The 20061-nt window shown below is 38.0% G+C and overlaps 1 protein-coding gene across 5 annotated transcripts in view; it reads left to right on the forward strand.

Moving 5' to 3' along the window:
* The window catches only part of LOC123872828 (POU domain, class 6, transcription factor 2), a 220366-nt gene that overhangs the window by 35582 nt on the left and 164723 nt on the right, over positions 1-20061 (forward strand). For all 5 annotated transcript variants that reach the window (XM_045917381.1, XM_045917385.1, XM_045917386.1 and 2 more), the window contains one exon: positions 11604-11701. In XM_045917381.1, the coding sequence (XP_045773337.1) occupies positions 11627-11701 (75 nt within the window). In that variant the 5' untranslated portion in view covers positions 11604-11626. The remainder of the gene's footprint in view (positions 1-11603; positions 11702-20061) is intronic.

Raw genomic sequence — 20061 nt, forward strand, 5'->3', positions numbered from 1 at the left:
GACTCACAAAGGGCGTTAAGCATCGCAAATTTACACGTTCACAGCCCAGCGCCGAAATAGTCTTTACCGTCTACACCCTACTTTAATTTACTTTCCCTAAACTTAACTCCGGTGTTTCGGTGTGTTGACAAAATTACTCTCCTTATCCGCTAGGAAGATGGTGAAAAGGATAGGTAGATATAACTGTTAGACATCTCTATAAGAGATTTGTGAACAAAACTAGCTGATACCCAAGACTTCGTTCCCGTGGATATAGGTTTTTAAAAATCCCATGGGAACTCATTGATTTTCCGGTATAAAAGTAGCCTATGTGTTAATCCAGGGTATAATCTATCTCCATTCCAACAACCAAATCCGTCAAGTAGTTTTTGTGTGAAAAAGTAACAAACATACATCCTTACATACACACAAACTTTCGCGTTTATCCATCGTAAACAGGAAAAAGAAACTAGCGAATAGAAAAATTGCAATTTACTTTAGTTAAATGAGAATTTTTTAAGGTTCTTAATTCGCCCGTTTTTTTTAACTTACATATATATGTAGATACACAAATTTTTTCGAGGTTTCTGGACCGATTTGCATTTTTTTTAAATCTATTAGTAGAAGTTTCCGTTTCCCATGAAAAATTATTCTGGGTCCCAACACCTTAATCCTTATGCTGTAGAGTTACTGCCCGCCTATGTTATCGACATTGTGAGCACCGGGTTACATAATCGCGCATCCGTAGCTCCCATCCTTAGCGTAGCTCCCATCCATAGCGTAGCTACGCTATGGATGGGATGAGAGCTACGGATGGGAGTTACGCTACGGATGGGAGCTCCCATCCGTAACGTAGCTCCCATCCGTAGCTCTCATCCATAGCACGCGTCCTTTCATATAAAACATAGCTACATAGAACCCGTTTCCACGAATGCTGAGCTATGTGGAGCAATAAAAATGTTATCATACAGATCCATAGAAACTTAGCATATCACATCTCTGGTGGGAAAACATGAGAAAATATTAAGTGACAAAAGCTATTTATTAAACCGTCCCAGTTTTGAACACTAGAACGTTATGCAGTGCCAAAATAGCTCACCATAATGTACCCATTATTCACGTAACCTCCGAATTATAACAGCCGTCCAAGAAAGTTCATTTTATTTAAAAACTTACGTGTCAAGGCGAAAACATTGTGTAACAAAAGGCGTTAAATACTTGGATATCAATGATAAACAATTGAACTAAAATAACTCATACGTATCTATATATTTTGTGACAAAATAGTGCGTTAACAGGGCTCTCACTGTCACTTACTCCATACAATCATAGTTCCAATTTCATTTGAATATTAAGCAACCAAAGTCCATGAAATTTTGCAGGCGTAGAAGCGATGGCTGTAGGAATCAAAGCTCTAACGTGGAAACTGCGTACCTAATACATAATATACCTAAGGCGGGTGGCTGGAAGTGTTTGGATGAGGAAGGCTAAGAATCGCGTTTTAGAAATGAATGTTCAGTGCCAAAACAGCCGACCTTGCTATACATAATAATATATAGTACTTATCAACGTAACCTTTGCTTCTCATAAACGTAGGTAGAAAAATTTATTCGTAGTGTAGATTAAGGCAACTCAACAGATATGCCCACAAATAGGCCCAATGCCAAAATAGCCTTAATAATTACAATAATTAATTTTCATTAGCAACGTAACCTTTGCTTCACATATAAGCGTAGAAGAATTTATTCGTAGCGTCTAATAAACCAACGTACGAAGGCGACAAAAGATTAAGTCACAAAGGGTGTTAAACACTACACTACACGTAGCCCAGTGCCAAAATAGCCGACCTTAATATATAATACGTGCCTACGGGACCTTATCACTATATTAATCTCTCAACTCGTGTGCTACAAATAACTCAAAGCTAAAATAACCGACCTTATAAACGTAGAAGAATTTATTTGTAGCGTCCCCTTCGTTCGTGGCGTTCGTAGCCCTTGTAATTTTAAAACTACATATTTTTAGAAAAATCTAAAACACCACAGACACAGATATTAGTTTCTAGAATGTCTGCAAAATTTCATGGATTTTGGTTGCTTAATATTCAAATGAAATTGGAACTACGATTGTATGAAACGAGTGACGGAGAGAGCCCTGTTAATATATAATACGTGCCTACGGGACCTTATCACTATAGTGATCTCTCAACTCGTGTGCTACAAGTAACCCAAAGCTAAAATAACCGACCTTATAAACGTAGAAGAATTTATTCGTAGCGTCTAATAAACCAACGTACGAAGGCGACAAAAGATTAAGTCACAAAGGGTGTTAAACACTACACTACACGTAGCCCAGTGCCAAAATAGCCGACCTTAATATATAATACGTGCCTACGGGACCTTATCACTATATTAATCTTTCAACTCGTGTGCTACAAATAACTCAAAGCTAAAATAACCGACCTTATAAACGTAGAAGAATTTATTTGTAGCGTCCCCTTCGTTCGTGGCGTTCGTAGCCCTTGTAATTTTAAAACTACATATTTTTAGAAAAATCTAAAACACCACAACACAGATATTAGTTTCTAGAATGTCTGCAAAATTTCATGGATTTTGGTTGCTTAATATTCAAATGAAATTGGAACTACGATTGTATGAAACGAGTGACGGAGAGAGCCCTGTTAATATATAATACGTGCCTACGGGACCTTATCACTATAGTGATCTCTCAACTCGTGTGCTACAAGTAACCCAAAGCTAAAATAACCGACCTTATAAACGTAGAAGAATTTATTCGTAGCGTCTAATAAACCAACGTACGAAGGCGACAAAAGATTAAGTCACAAAGGGTGTTAAACACTACACTACACGTAGCCCAGTGCCAAAATAGCCGACCTTAATATATAATACGTGCCTACGGGACCTTATCACTATATTAATCTTTCAACTCGTGTGCTACAAATAACTCAAAGCTAAAATAACCGACCTTATAAACGTAGAAGAATTTATTTGTAGCGTCCCCTTCGTTCGTGGCGTTCGTAGCCCTTGTAATTTTAAAACTACATATTTTTAGAAAAATCTAAAACACCACAACACAGATATTAGTTTCTAGAATGTCTGCAAAATTTCATGGATTTTGGTTGCTTAATATTCAAATGAAATTGGAACTACGATTGTATGAAACGAGTGACGGAGAGAGCCCTGTTAATATATAATACGTGCCTACGGGACCTTATCACTATAGTGATCTCTCAGCTCATGTGCTACAAGTAACCCAAAGCTAAAATAACAGACCTTATAAACGTAGAAGAATTTATTCGTAGCGTCCCCTTCGTTCGTGGCGTTCGTAGCCCTTGTAATTTTAAAACTACATATTTTTAGAAAAATCTAAAATACCACAGACACAGATATTAGTTTCTAGAATGTCTGCAAAATTTCATGGATTTTGGTTGCTTAATATTCAAATGAAATTGGAACTACGATTGTATGAAACGAGTGACGGAGAGAGCCCTGTTAATATATAATACGTGCCTACGGGACCTTATCACTATAGTGATCTCTCAACTCGTGTGCTACAAGTAACCCAAAGCTAAAATTACAGACCTTATAAACGTAGAAGAATTTATTCGTCGCGTCTAATAAACCAACGTACGAAGGCGACAAAAGATTAAGTCACAAAGGGTGTTAAACACTACACTACACGTAGCCCAGTGCCAAAATAGCCGACCTTAATATATAATACGTGCCTACGTAGCCTTTATCGTCTGCAGTGCACTATAAGTGTCTGGTGCCTGTAAATTTTCGCAGGCGATCTGCGGCCGGTCTTTGTGCTATTAATTTGTAATGTCCCCCCCTTTGCCTACACGAGGTAGAAGGAGGCAGGATAAGTCCCGGCTTTTGATGACGATCGAGGATCGGCTATCGGTTACACACTGACTTATGGGATGGTATTAATAAATGTGGAGTAACTTACTAAGATATGTGATATTTTGTGTACATTTGTGCTGCAGTGCGTTAGTGCGTGCACTCGGTATAGGCAAGAAGGCAATGCCTACCTAAAATACTTTGTGTTTTTATTCAATTAACTACACGCATTGACTTATGGGATGGTATTAATAAATGTGGAGTAACTTAGTAAGACATGTGATATTTTGTGCACATTTGTGCTGCAGTGCGTTAGTGCGTGCACTCGGTATAGGCAAGAAGGCAATGCCTACCTAAAATACTTTGTGTTTTATTCAATTAACTACACACATTGACTTATGGGATGGTATTAATAAATGTGGAGTAACTTGGTAAGATATGTGATATTTTGTGCACATTTGTGCTGCAGTGCGTTAGTGCGTGCACTCGGTATAGGCAAGAAGGCAATGCCTACCTAAAATACTTTGTGTTTTATTCAATTAACTACACACATTGACTTATGGGATGGTATTAATAAATGTGGAGTAACTTAGTAAGATATTATGTGATATTTTGTGCACATTTGTGCTGCAGTGTACTCGGTATAGGCAAGAAGGCAATGCCTACCTAAAATACTTTGTGTTTTATTCAATTAACTACACACATTGACTTATGGGATGGTGTTAATAAATGTGGAGTAACTTGGTAAGATATGTGATATTTTGTGCACATTTGTGCTGCAGTGCGTTAGTGCGTGCACTCGGTATAGGCAGGAAGGCAATGCCTACCTAAAATACTTTGTGTTTTATTCAATTAACTACACACATTGACTTATGGGATGGTATTAATAAATGTGGAGTAACTTAGTAAGATATTATGTGATATTTTGTGCACATTTGTGCTGCAGTGTACTCGGTATAGGCAGGAAGGCAATGCCTACCTAAAATACTTAGTGTTTTATTCAATTAAGTACACATACTGACTAATGGTAAATAAATATTAATAAATGTGTAGTAACTTAGTAAGGTGTGTGGAATTTTGTCTTCATGTTAATTGCTACTGTGCGGTATAGGCAAGAAGGCAATAGCTACCTAAACACTTTGTATTTTATTCATATAGGTACAGTAGTTTTCCACTTTGAAATTCACTGAAGTTTGTTAAAATCCACTGATCATTTTCCTCAAATATTATTATTGACGCTGCATAAAATCAAAAAATCTACGTAAATTTTAAATTAGCTTGAGTATGTAAACTCTAAGCTTCGCTTCATAAAAAAATACTATCTTTAACCAAAGAAACTAACATATCTAAATTGAAATAAAATCTGAAAGAAGAAAGTCATTTTATTTTTAGCCGCGTTACAGTGACCTTCATTTTTATACGGCTACACGTGGATAAAGTTTTCCGAGACGCTTCGTTTGATATCTCGAGTTTAAAATAATATATTTTTATCTCTTTAATATCTATGACTTTTCCCATGACGTCTACATTTATTTTTGTTAAAAATTTGGTTAAAATTTCGTTATATCCTTTCTTAGTGGAGTTTACGTTACAGGGAAACCTACATGCAAAATTTCAAGTTCCTACAGTTCCCCCTTCTATACATATCGATTGATGCACAATTTCTTCAGTCTCTTTAATTAATATGCATAACTTTTAAAAATAATATAGATATATATCTACCTATAAAAAGAAAAATCCGTGCCTTGACGGTCTCAACGCTTAGCCCAATACCTTGCTGAAATATTAGAGGTTTCCTGTATAATGTCAACCCGGAATAGATTTTTTTTCAAATTCCTACGACACCGAAGTCGCGAGCGGCTTGTCATAATTTTTTCTTCTCTATAGGTTATCCTGTTTTATACTGCACAATATCAATAAAACGGAGGTTAACCGTCAAATTTTGAACATTAATTAAAGAAAATTAACTCTTGACCTCTCTACCTAACCTTAATCATGGAATTCTGGCATCATCTTTTCTATTTCTTTTCTATTTTTATTAATTTTTTGTATTCTTAAAATTAATGAATTTATATTTTAACTTTTCATATTGTTATTTTAGTCACTATTCAAAATATATATATATTTTTTGTTTAACTACCATTAGAAAATGAAAGTCGGTTTTATGAACTGTAAACTTATTTTAGAAATAAGACCTTAGTATGTTTAAAATATAAGAAAACAGTAACAGTATAAACTTTAAAAATTGTATCATTAGATAATGTACCTAGTTAATTTTAATTTTTTATCTTGCTTATTCATTTTAAATATAATATGTATCTTTCATACTGCATTGAACTAGAAAAATCGTTAGTTAGCATAATATCCTCTTTGTAACTCTTTGTGGTATTTGTACGGAATTTGCATGTAGTGTTTACTTTTAAATGATTTAACATAGTTGAGCATGATAGAAAAACCAATGTATTTATTATAGTTATTAAGTTTATGTTAAATCGCTAGTAAACCTTTAAATAAAAATAAAAAATAAAATAAAATAAATTTCAGTGGCCAAAGTTTAACGGGAACACACCTTAACTTAACAGCCTAGTACGCAACTCTTCCCAGTTTTTTCTCTTTTGATAGAGCGATCGTAGCCATCACTTTTTTTAATGTAGAGTATTGTGGCACTCTCCCGCCTCCACTCCTCTCTAACAGCTGCCTTCCTTGGGCACTCATGTATGGAAGCAGCCCTCACTAAATCTGGCTATCTCGAGGTCATGCTATGCCAAGTCCTCTTGCGCAGTATACCTAATGCAACTGGCTCTTAACAATGTTGATTTTTACATGAGCAAAACACCAAACAAATCATAACTAATAGAATCTAAACGGATATCTGCAGATATATCCGAGGATCTATCTCGGGATGGGTGCCCCACATTCAGTGCTCGATCTTCAATGGGGGCCCGCGTTTCCGATAGGATTAAGCCAGACTTACTGCTCGGTCAGAAACACGGCGCGACGCAGTAACCCCCCTCCCTTACCCCCCTGCTACACCCCACCGCACCCCCTGTCGCCCGCCGCATTAGGAGCAATCATATTCGACGGCTGCTACGTTTTGGCATCGGTTCCTATTGCTTATACAGGGCCTATTTGCTGTACAATGATCGGTGTCTTGGTTCCCATTGTTACTTTTTAGGGTCTGTGCTATAGAGGTCTCTGTGCTAAGAGAGCGAGCGAATTAGGTAAAATGGACGAGATTGTTACACAGTCATGACCCCGCAACTTTACTCGTATAATCCATATCTACTAAAATTATAGATAGATAGACAGATAAAAACTTTATTGCACACAAAACATGAAATAATGAACACAAAGGGAAGAAACAGGAAAAAAACTAAAAACAATTTTATACAAAGGCGGCCTTATCGCTTAAAGCAGTCTCAACCAGGCAGCCTTTGGTGAAATTATAATTGCGATGTGTGTCTCTTAGGTATAAATGAATCCCGGGTTCGATTCCTGGCAAGGGCAGTTTCGGAATTTATATTTTCCAAATTGTCTTTGGTCTGGTCTGGTGGAAGACCTCGGCCGTGGCTAGTTACCGCCTTAGCGGCAAAGCGGTGCTGCCTAGCGATTAAGCGTTCCGGTACGATGCCGCGTAGAAAGCGTTTAGGGGTATGATGTTTAATGAAACTGCCATATTCCTCCCAAGTTAGTTCGCTTCCATCTTAGGCTGCACCATCAGTTAACATCAGTTAGCATGTTTTTTTGACATACTTTGAATGTTACTTTGGTCTTTGAATCAAACAAATGCATTCTCTCTTACTCTCTGCATTGTTTAAATCATTGCTGAGGGTCGTGTCTCCTTTTTACTGTTCAAATAATGGTAGGGTTATTAATGTGGTGGGTTCCCAGATCCTTCGCCATAAATGCACTCTACTAGAATGCATTCGTGTTTAAGAGGGCTCTCTCCGTCACTCGTTTCATACAATCGTAGTTCCAATTTCATTTGAATATTAAACAACCAAAGTCCATGTTTTGCAGACATATTCTAGAAACTAATATCTATGTATGTGGTTTTCCACATTTCTGTTAAAATATTCGGTTTCAAAGTTACGCGGTCTTAAAAAAATTTATACAAATCTTTGAGCCCCTGTAATTTTAAAACTACATATTTTTAGAAAAATCTAAAACACCACAACAGACACAGATATTAATTTCTAGAATATATCTGCAAACATGGACTTTGGTTGCTTAATATTCAAATGAAATTGGAACTACGATTGTATGAAACGAGTGACGGAGAGAGCCCTGTTAATAACAATATAAACAAAACATTTCATATGATACGATTGCAAGAATATGACCCTCTGAATATTATTTATTAAGGAAACACAAACACCAGCCCGCAAACAGAAACAGCTTATCATGTAGTAACAAGTCTGCAGTGTAATACGTTCCTAGTACTCCTAAAACGTAAGCCCTTCTAGAGAAAGGAATATTATGATAAGTCAACCATTACGTTTTAATGAAAACCTCAATATTATGTTATACCGGAAAATAACGTGCAGCCAAGTAAGTATAGACAGACAGGCTTAGTTACGTAAATAATAGCAAGTCTGAAAACGTCACAAAAATCTAAATAAGATAATTTATAAATGAAGCAGGCGTTATTTTGCATAAGTCCGTGATATACAAGGAACCAAAAGCTTAATTTGCTATAATCCGCTAATCCAAAGATGACTTATCTAAACTTATAAAATAATGCAAACAGCAAAAGTATATCTATCCGCTAGCTTTTAATGGCCTTTTGACGGTTTTTTTTTCTCTCTTTTGGCTTTACGAAGATTAGCCAATGTCAAGTTTGTAGTTATTTACAAGTTAGGGAAACTATATAAGTATGGACTTCGTCTGTGCCGGCGCTTGCCAACATACGCGCGGCACCCCTTTAGAGCGCTTCCCAGTCAGTTTCACCACCAAAAAACATCAATGAAACACAAAAACCGGCAAAAAACACTCCAAAAAGACACCACACGCGCGCCAGCTAACGCCACCACAGACATAATCCTTTTGACGGGTACAAAGATAGTTAGTTTGGCGGATAAGTAGATGGGTTTGGCGGATTATAGCAAATTAAGCTGTTGGGTCCTTGTATACGACAGATAGCATCCCGACGACAACGAACTTAACAATAGTAAGTAATATGTCCCGAAAAAAAATCTCGTGGGTACTCTTTGATTTTTCGGGATAAAATGTATTTTATCTCGGAAGTTTAAAGAAGTTCCCACGGGGTTTCTAAGAAACTAAATCCACGTGAACGAAGTTGACGGCAACATTTTATTTGTTACAGAGATACCTACCTTGCAAGTTGTATCTCGGAAAATCAAAGTTTCCACGAGATTTTTCTTCTTTATTTAGGATTCCGTACCTCAAAAGGAAAAACGAAACCCTTATAGGATCACTTTGTCGTCTGTCTATCTGTCTGTCTGTCTGTCCGTCCGTCCGTCGTGTCTGTCAAGAAAACCCTTCGCTACTACTTCCCGTTGACCTAGAATCATGAAATTTGGCAGGTAGGTAGGTACAAGGAATATAAGGAATATATTTGAAAACCGTGAATTTGTGGTTATATCATATATATTATAATGATGATTGATTTATCGTGCAAAATGTTTGAAAAAATACCCGAGTACGGAACCCTCAGTGCGCGAGTCTGACTCGCACTCGGCCGGTTTTTTTGACGTGACAACGTCTTATAATTCGATAGAGCCGGCTGCACGCACGAAAAAACATGACTCATGCGGCGTTACCTCGCTCTGAGGCGTTCCATGTAAGGCTTGAAGTGCAAGCGAGAGCGCGGAACGAGCGACAAAGAAGCACAATCGGCCTTTGTTGTCACGTTCAACTATCGTCAGTAAATTTTTTTACAAATGTTTTTATACTTTAGTAAGTTTAACACAAAAATCAATGCGTAGTAGTAACACACACAGATCCATCCTGCGTCGTACGTATCTCGATCCTCCCCCAGGTGGCGGGTCTTGACCTACTTCAGACGCGTTGAGGACGGTCATGGATGTTCTTTTGTACATTCCTTATTTCGTATACTACGTGCGCTGCAGAATGTTTGGGTTCTTTTCGGTATTTACTTTTGTTACAAGATTTTGTGTGACATTATCGGACGGATTTAACAGGGCTCTCTCGGTCACTTACTCCATACAATCGTACTTCCAATTTCATTTATATATTAAGCAACCAAAGTCCATGAAATTTTGCAGACATATTCTAGAAACTAATAACTGTGCAAAACTGTGTAAAATTACAGGGGGCTCAAAGATTTGTATGGGAATTTTTAAGACCGCGTAACTTGAAACCGAATATTTTAACGGAAATCTGGAAAACCACATAGTAGATATTAGTTTACGGAACGTTTCTCAAAATTCCATTGAGTATGATTGGTTAGTATTCCAATGAGAGACGAAGTACGTTTATATGGAGCGAGTGACGGAGAGACCCCTCTTAAGAATACAAACAGTTTTTTAAACTCCAACCCACTAAGAGGGCTGTTATAAATTTGACGTGTGTATCTGTGTATCTGTCTGTGGCATCATAGCTCCTAAACTAATGAACCGATTTTAATTTAGTTTTTTTTTGTTTGAAAGGTTGCTTGGTCGAAAGTGTTCTTAGCTATAATCCAAGAAAATCGGTTCAGCCGTTTGAAAGTTATCAGTGCTTTTCTAGTTACTGTAACCTTCACTTGTCCCCGTGTCATAAATTTTTAATTTACACTTGTGTATGTAGATAACAGCGTGAATTCTCGATGTTTGGGTTCTTTTTAGATATCATTAATAAACTGTTCTTGCAATTGTTTGTCAAAATTGTTGGATTGGCTTAAGAATTGAAACTTTTTTACTTTTGATTCATAGTCCTTCCTGTGTTGATTGTATTTAAATTATATTAGCGGATGTCCGCAACTTCACTTGCGTGGATTTAGTTTTAAATTATCTTGGGACAAGGAGAAATTTAACAACTGACTGCTGACCTTCAGTCAGTAATAGAGAGGCACACAAAGAAGAAGAAGGGAACTGTTTGATTATCTGGAATAAAAAGTAGTCAGATATAGTCATTCTCCAGGTCTTTAACAGCCACAACCAAGCAAAAAATCACGTCAATCCATTGCAGGACAAAGTAACAGACATTCACACTTTTGCATTTAATATATAAGTAAGGGATGACTATTAAAATAAAAAGTTATTTATTAAAGATGCACCCCATATTAGTACATCTGCAAGTTTTTTTAAAAACAAAAATACCGAACAAACGAGCAGGTGGGTCACCTGATGTTAAGTGTTTACCGTCGCCTATGAAGATCTGCAGCACCAGAAGAACTGCCAATGCGTTGCCGGCCATTCAGGAATTTGGTGATCCGCCCCTTCAATAACCCCATGTTGTAATCTTGTCGCGTAGTATTTATTTGAGGGGAACAATTCTAAAAAAATAATCATTAGTTCATTAGGTACCTACTATTATATAGGACTTCGTCTGTGCTGGTGTTAGCTGGGGGGCGAGCTCTCCCTTTTTGGAGTGTTTTTTTTGTTAAAACTAACTGGAAAGCGCTCTAAGGGGGTGCCGTGCGTATGTCGGCGAGCGCCGGCACAGACGGGGTCCATACTTGTATAGTTTAACTAACTTGTTACAAATAACTACGAACTTGACATTGGCTAATCTTTGTAAAGCCAGACGAGAGAAAAAAAAACTATTACATAACCTAATCGTGTGTATTATTTTCAGACGAGTCGGGATGCGAGGCTGATATGCTGGAGGGCGCGGAGGGGGGCCGGCACTCGCCGCCCCGGCCGCAGCAAGAGCCCATCAACCTCAAGAATGAGGTGAGACCCCTCTTAACCTACTACTTCTCTACACTTATTAACACACATTGTTTAACTTTGAGCACTTCACTCTCTTAGCTTTTTATAGTCCCCTGGTACTTACGTCTTAGAAGTTCAGCAACCTTAACTTGTTTGTTGATTGGTTGAATTCATTCTTGAAAAGAGAGGGCTATGTTAGGAGTTTCCCTGAGGGATAAGATCCGACATGAGGAGATCTGCAGGAGAAGGAAATACTTTGATGTAGTCCAAGCTATTAGCAAGCTGCAGTGGTAGTAGGCAGGCCATGCTTGTCGTAGAGGCGATGGCCGTTGGAGCCGGAAAGTATTTGAGTGGAGACCGCGTACAAGCAAGCGTAGTGTGCCCCAGTAGGTACGATGGTCTGACGATATAAAAAGGCTGGCGGGAAGTGGCTGGATGAGGGAAAGCCTATGTCCAACAGTGGAAGTCCACAGAATGATGATGATGATGATTTCGACCATCAAAAGGAGTACAATTGTACCTACTTTGAATAAATGATTTTGACTTTGACTTTGACTTTGATGATGATAGTAGAGTCTTATAGTGAAAAAATATAAAGCCAATAGTGGAGATTGCAATTTCATTGCTAACACTGCTTTACTATAAGTAAACACATTTCATTGATTACCTACTTATGTTTCTAGTAATTTAGTGTACCTCGTCATCGAGAAATAAGTTCTAAGCTTATCAGACACAACTTCACAAGTATTTATTATACTTTTGAATAGTATTTCTTGGTTCTCAGCAGATGTGTCAGTTATTTCGAGTGACATGTAAAATTCTTAAGTGACACATAAAATTCTTAGATACTAAAAATATCCTCTCTAACGAACTTTCCGCTCATCATCTTATAGAATACGGTGTGACAAGATGTCTAAACCAGAGGGAACTTTTCTAAAGTGTTTATATTATTCTACTGGTACTTCGAATCACACTAATATTATAAAGGCGAAAGTTTGTATGTGTGTGTGTGTGTGTGTGTGTGTGTGTATGTTTGTTACTCCTTCACGCAAAAAGCACTGGACGGATTTGGCTGAAATTCGGAATGGAGATAGATAATATCCTGGATTAGCACATAGGCTACTTTTTATCCCGGAAAATTAAGGATTTCCCACGGGATTTTGAAAAACCTAAATCCACGCGGACGAAGTCGCGGGTGTCAGCTAGTATATCATATCCCCCACATACACAGTACGTATAGGTACGTAACTCCCCTACACACAATAACAAAATAATCGCTCAAAAGTGAAGCCAAAGCGCATATCCCCACATCCCTAATGCAACGTCAAAAAAAGCTGACAGGAATGTATTAACAACACTTAATTCTCAAAAGAGCGCAACAAACGCAGTCAAAGGGAAGGCCGGGATGAAACCGGGATCGCTTCGGTGTGAAATAGGGAGACAATGAACCTGCATCAAAGAAAACTGACAATGCCAACAGTTTCGAAAGAGGTGTTTACGGGATTTGATCTTTTACCGTTTACCGTGTTCAATTGCTAAGAACTTTTCAATGGAAATAATATATTAAGAAAAAAATAATGGTAATAATACTAGATTTATTTCTAACTAGACTTAATGATGTCCGCGGCAGTGTCTGTGTGCATTTAAGTTTTTAAAAATCAAGTCGAGTCCATTTGATTTTTTGAGATAAAAAATCTAGGTAGGTACATATCTAGGGTCCTTTTGCCTGGGATGCAACCTTTCTCTGTACCAAACGTCAAATCGGTTAAACAGACGGACCGTGGAAAACTAGCAGACAGACAGAGAGACACACTTCCCCATTTAAAATATCAGCAAGTATGGATTAAATTGATAGATGGATAAGTTATTTAAAATTTTGATTAGTTTGTTTGATTAATTTATTATTAGGTAATTGATTTTAATGATATTTTCGTTAAATAACCGTACTCGTCGGTTTCTTTAGAAATAATGTTCATACATAAATACGAGTAGTATAAAAAGTAGTAGATATTTGTGTAGGTAATTATAAAATCTAACTTATTAATTTGTCTAAGAATATACCTTGTAGTTTTCCCAAAAAATTGCAATGGATTAAAAAGTTGCTCCACTAAACTTAAGATGACCCAAATCCTTCTTATTGCACCTCTACAAAGCCGCGTACAAACCCCCCTTAGCAAAACAAGGAGCAAAGCGAAACTCGAGCACACGGGAAAACAAAAGTTCTTAATGTTTTTCTTTCGAAGCACGTGGCCGGAGAGCGAACAAGGACAGAGTTAAGTGCGAATATGCACGCTTAATTTTCAAGTGTTGACCGTCGAGTTAGACTGTAAAAAGAGGAGAGTTGAAAAGGTCCTCACGATTGCGAAAGACTAAACACCCACCGCTTCGTTAGAGGCCCTGGAAATTCGGAAAAACCGGGATCGCCGGCCAATCGGCGTGGCACCGGCGCAGCCTACTTGCCTCGAGAATCTATAGTATCGATTAGTGAGTTTTTTACCCATACGCACTCACACACCGCCGTCGCGGGGGCCCAGCCTTTTTAACAATCTTTTTTTCGACCACCCCTCACCCCCAAAACCGCCATGTCCATTGCGCGGATGCAAAGACCACCCCGCGCCCCTCCCCTCATATAGCAGCATTGAAAATGGAATTTCCATGAGTGATGGAGTGTCAAACGGGAAGTACAAAAAGGAGAAAAAGTACATTATGTTAATTATTGAACGCGTGGGCCGTCGTCCGAGTTCAAATTGAATGTCATGTCGCATTGTGTTCCTGCTTTTCATTGTTTTTTTTTTTTTTAGTTTCTATTCAGTTCCCGAACTAAGCTCACGTTTTTCTACCTCGTTAACGTTTAAAACTAACACTCGGAATTGGGTTTGGTCCAATGTTGGGTCAAAGATCCTTTGAAGTTTTAATATAGGGATGGCAAACAAGACTCAATCATCAATCATTAAAACTTTTCTATTAGTTGCGTAAGTTTTAATCTTATTAAAGTACTTCAATTTTATTCAGAAAGTAATAATACAGATTTTCACAAATGTTAAAAATACTTAAATATAAAAATTATAAAACAAAAATATCATCCAAATCACTGTAACGAGGCAGGGTGCCCAGAACGCTGCCTGCGTTACCTCGTTGAGTGGCCAGACTAATATGCTGACCAAGGTAATCTTTTTAATCAAAATCTTACTAAAATTTCTTATCTGGTTGTCTTGAAAATAAATAAGCTCAACTTGGAAAATATAATTTTATAAACAATCTAGAATCAAACTAGTAATCCCTGACTCACTTGAAACAATAGAAGCTACCAGAAAGCTTCATCGATCATTGGCACACCGCACACTGGTTCCCTCATAGTTACCAAAAAGTTTATTGGACTTTGATGATGTTCAATTTACTACATCATTGACTAGGGCCTTTTTCAGTAAGTTGAAAACACCATACTGGTTTAAACCAACTTCGAAAATAATATTTTATAATTTGGTATGATTTTATAAACAACCAAGAATCGAACTCGGGACCTCTAGCTCACATGACAACACTACCAGAAAGGTTGATCAATCATCAGTGCACCGCGCACCGGTTCCCTCATAATTGCCAAAGAGCTTATTGGATTTTGATGGTGAGTCATTGAATTCATCAGTGACTAACGTCTTTTTTAACCCCCGACCCAAAAAGAGGGGTGTTATAAGTTTGACGTGTGTATCTGTGTATCTGTGTGTCTGTGTATCTGTGTATCTGTGTATCTGTGTATCTGTGTATCTGTGTATCTGTCTGTGGCATCGTAGCGCCTAAACGAATGAACCGATTTTAATTTAGTTTTTTTTGTTGGAAAGGTGGCTTGATCGAGAGTGTTCTTAGCTATAATCTAAAAAAATTGGTTCAGCCGTTTAAGAGTTATCAGCTCTTTTCTAGTTTTCTTGTAGAAAAGAAGGTTAGATAACCGTTAGTTTCATAATATTATGTCAATAGACAAGTGTCAAGCTGTCAAGATGGACGTTGCCTAAATACATAATTATTTATTTTGAAAATGATGTTTTGGAAAACTCAAATACTTTGGATCGTCGGGGGTGTTATAAATTTTTAATTTACACTTGTTTCACTATGCCAACTTAAGGCTCCTTAGAAAATGGATTTTTAAGTTGACCTAAGAAACGATTGTGGTGATAGCCCAGTGGTTAAGACGTCGCCTTTTATTCTGGGGGTTGGTGGTTCGATCCCAGGCACTAACTTTTCGAACTGAGGTGCGTTTATATGCAATACATGACTTGCTACGGTGAAGAAAAACATCGTGAGGAAACCTGCATGTTTGAGAGTTCTCAATAATGTTTTCAAAATTGTGTGAAGTCTGCTTAACTACCTTTGGCTGGAGTGATGGAGTATGGTCTAAACTCTTCTCATTCTGATAGGAGACTCGCGCTCAGTAGTGGGCCAGTGATTGATTGATAATGATGATGATGACAAAACGAGTAGGAACTGAACCCAGGACAAGACAACAATGCAACGCTGCACCAGGAAGGTCACCAAAATGTCCTTGATTAAGTTTCGTATCAGTTTTTCTAATTGGCTGAGGTCTAGTTATTCTGGTCGCGGCTACTTAAACCCCCGGCAAAATCATGCTCCCAAGCGATTTAGCTCTCCCGTACAATGCTTTGTAAAAGCTTATTTGGGTTGCCTTTATGTCACAGTCATAGCTATGGTAGCGCTTTATTGGTGACTGAAATCTAATATCGCATCAATAGTACTTAAATGAATTTACGTATTCAATGATAAGGCGTTTAATTGCGATCTCACCTGTTTCAAGTGCCAATTAGTGTCAAGTTTCGGCCAAAAAAACCACTTTCGGCCAAAATGGGCCAAAGTCTTGGCCCATGCGAGGTCACCATTCTAGCACCTTGAGACATTAATGTCTATCGTTTTCAAACTTCGAACATTTCAGCTTCGCAACCTGTTGAACTGTATCGGTTATTCTGGTTATTGTGTTTTTTTTTGTTAGAAATAAAGCATATTAGCCAAGTTTATCATGCTGACTGATATTCCCCTTTCTCCTCCGTAGCGTAAAGCTTGTGCTAGGTGTAGGTATGACAATAGAGCAATGGGTGGGGTTTGAACCGGCGACCTTTCGGTTTTCAGTCCGACCGTTGAGCTATCGAGGCTAAGTTAGAGGTTCTCCTCCTTTCTGATTTGATCACGCAGAGAAAATCCAAGCATATAGCTTGTTTATACTGAGATCTGTAATCTCTGGCCCCAGTGGTTAATCAAGTCAGCTATATCGCAAACTATCCGACACTCGCTTTACTAATGGAAATCCCGAAAAAATATCGGGGAAAAAATTTGTAAAAAAAAACGCAAGCACATTTGAATGAAAATTGGGTGGAGGCGGGCGGACCGGACCGGCGGCCGATCGCCTATTATTATTATTATTACTGGCATTATATCTGCATTTTTTCCCGCGCACGGAGGCGCCGCCATGTTTATTTTTCTTCGTTTTTCTTTTTTTCGGGAAATCGGCGGGCGTTACCCCCCCACATGTGCCATAGTCCATACAGCCATACAGCTACGCGAACTATGCGATGTCTACAAGTGGACGAACATTTAAATTGGCTCTCATCAAATATTGACTGCGTGTAGTTTTTAGGGTTCCGTATGTACAAAGGGAAAAATAAACCCTTATGGGATCACTTCCCTAAGAAGGAAGTCGAAGAAGAAGACTGGACTGTAATAAAAAATTCGAAGCACCTTCTAGGTAAACGCGTCCCATCTTAGACCACATCATCACTTTTCATCAGGTGTAATTGTGGTCAAGCGCTTGCCTATAGTGAATTAAAAAAAAAGCAATATTCCTCCTAGCCTAGCCTATAATTGATAAGGAGAACTTTAGAAAATTACTGAAGGTCAGCAGTCAGTGCTGATCTTGCTGTCTGAAGAGGCACATGAAGAAGAAGATAGGATCGTGGAGGAATTTAGTTGAATTTAATATGAAATGTTCATGGGGCTACAAACCCATATCAAACTTCTAAGTCAACGCAATCAAAAGAAGATACGAGCATTAATGCCTCATATTTCGACACTTGCAAGGTAGGTAATCAAAACCCATAGGGTTATAGTACGCGACAGGTCAAGATGGCAATCGAGGTGGAGACGCCCTGCACACCCGCACAGATCCCGCGCTATGTCAGTGCGGGATAGTGCGGGTGTGCGGGGCATCCCCCAGCCTCATACCCCGATTGCCATCTCGACCTGTCGCGTACTATACTTTCGTGAACGTCAATGGTTTTCAGTTGGAGATAATTTAGGTAAGTAACACGTATCTTCCAAGGTAGGGAACCCTTGTTGGGCGAGTCTGACTCGCACTTGACCAGTTTTTTATTTTCATTAACCTGTGGGGTTTTTTTGCGAGATTCCTACCCGATACAGTATCAATTTGAATCAGCGGTTCTTTTGAAATGCACGGACGTCGGTTAATTTATAAAATTCAATGAATTAGGCGCTTTTTAAGGGGGATTTTATTGACTCCGCATTCATGAGTGGCAGTTCCATACAATATAATATTTACACCAGCAGTTGCTCGCGACTTCGTCCGCGTGTATAACTGCTACCCCTACAAACTAAGACATTAAAGTAAAAAGTTACCTATGGGCTAAGAGCCTGTGAGGGTTAGACCTTCCATTTTATAAAATCAGAAAATTCTCTGTTTATTGTCCCCAACATAGGGAGGAACGATCAGCGTCTATGATCTGACATCCTTGAACAAAGTCTCTGCCAAAGGGTTGTCACTATACTACGCGCTTACGAGCTTGAAGAAACCTTTTTTTTGTTGAAAAAAAAAAATGCCAGGGTCCACTAGTCTATGTATCATACTGATATTAAAAATGCGAAAGTATTTTGTTGGCTGTTTTGTCCTTCAATCACGCAACGGAGTAACGGATCGACGTGAATTTTTGCAAGGATATAATTTTAAAAACCTGGGGAGTGACATAAGCTATTTTTATCCTGGAAATCAAAGAGTTTCCATGGGGGATAAGCCTAAATCCATGCGGATGAAGTCGCGGGCATCAGTTAGCATAGATATAGATTTTATGTATTGTGGAATTATTTTAAAAATATCAATACAAAAATGGGTAGTTAGACTAAAGCGTAGAAGCTGCTATTATATTATGTATTTATAGCAATACCTAAACCGATACAATATTTATTTTATTTGTTATGCCTAACTAGGCGTCTAACCGTATTAATTATTGTGGTTTAGATTAACCGAGCCACGAATTGAGAGCATGTTCGAAAAGTGATCAACTGAAAACGTTTGCTGTCGATGAACTATATTTATATTTTTAGGGTATTTCCATAGAAAATAGAACCCTTATAGGGTCACTTCGTTGCCTATCTGTCTGTTTGTCCGGGATAACAAGTAGCCTTTGTATTAATCCAGGGTATTATCTACTTCCATCCTGAATTTCAGCCAAACCCGTTCAGTAGTTTTTGCGCGAAAGAGTAATAAACATAGGTACATCGATCCATACATACAAACTTTCGCGTTTATAATATTAAGTAGGATTCAATTTTTTGAACATCAATAGATCACAAAATCTAGTTATTAATACCACTGTATCAATATGCTACATATCTACTAGGTATTCATCCGCGTGAATTTAGGTTTTTAAAAATCCCGTGGGAACTCTTTGATTTCAAATTACATTCACAATACTAAGTACCTACTAGTGTATTTTTTCCCACAGAAAAATTGTGAAAAGGATAGCACTAATAGTCTTGAGATTTGTATACGACCGAAGACGCTCCAACAATTTAAAGCAGCATTGGTCTTTAGAGGATGCCCGTGGCTTCGCCCGCATGGATTATGGTTTTTTGAAATCCCGAGTAACTCTTTGATTTTCCGGGATAAAAAGTAGCCCATGTCCTTCCCCGGGATGTATCCCATGTCTGTACCTACCAAATTTTATTAAAATCGGTTCAGCGGTTGTGCCGTGAAAACGTAGTATACAGACAGAGAGACAGACAGACACACTTTCGCATTTATATTATTAGTATGGATTTACATAAGGTGAATTGCATTTTCCAAAATAACAAGAGAAAACATACAACAAGGCGATCAGATTCTACAAAAAAAAAAAACCGTTATGAGCGCACGACTCGCCCGGCAAATTTATTATCATTTAAAAAAATGCAAAAAATCATAATTAAAGGGGTGGGTGGGTGTGGGGGTGAATCCCATTTTTTATTTTAATTGCCTTGTAAATTTACAAACTTATAGTGAAAATGTTGAGGTTATTATTTTAGCTGGTCGCATTACGCGGTTTTGAAAACCCCCGCGCTTTTTGCTGATTGTATCGGATAAACGGACGCTGAAACTTATTACACGACTT

This window comes from Maniola jurtina, chromosome 15 (assembly GCF_905333055.1).
Source record: "Maniola jurtina chromosome 15, ilManJurt1.1, whole genome shotgun sequence".
NCBI classification, from domain to species: domain Eukaryota; kingdom Metazoa; phylum Arthropoda; class Insecta; order Lepidoptera; family Nymphalidae; genus Maniola; species Maniola jurtina.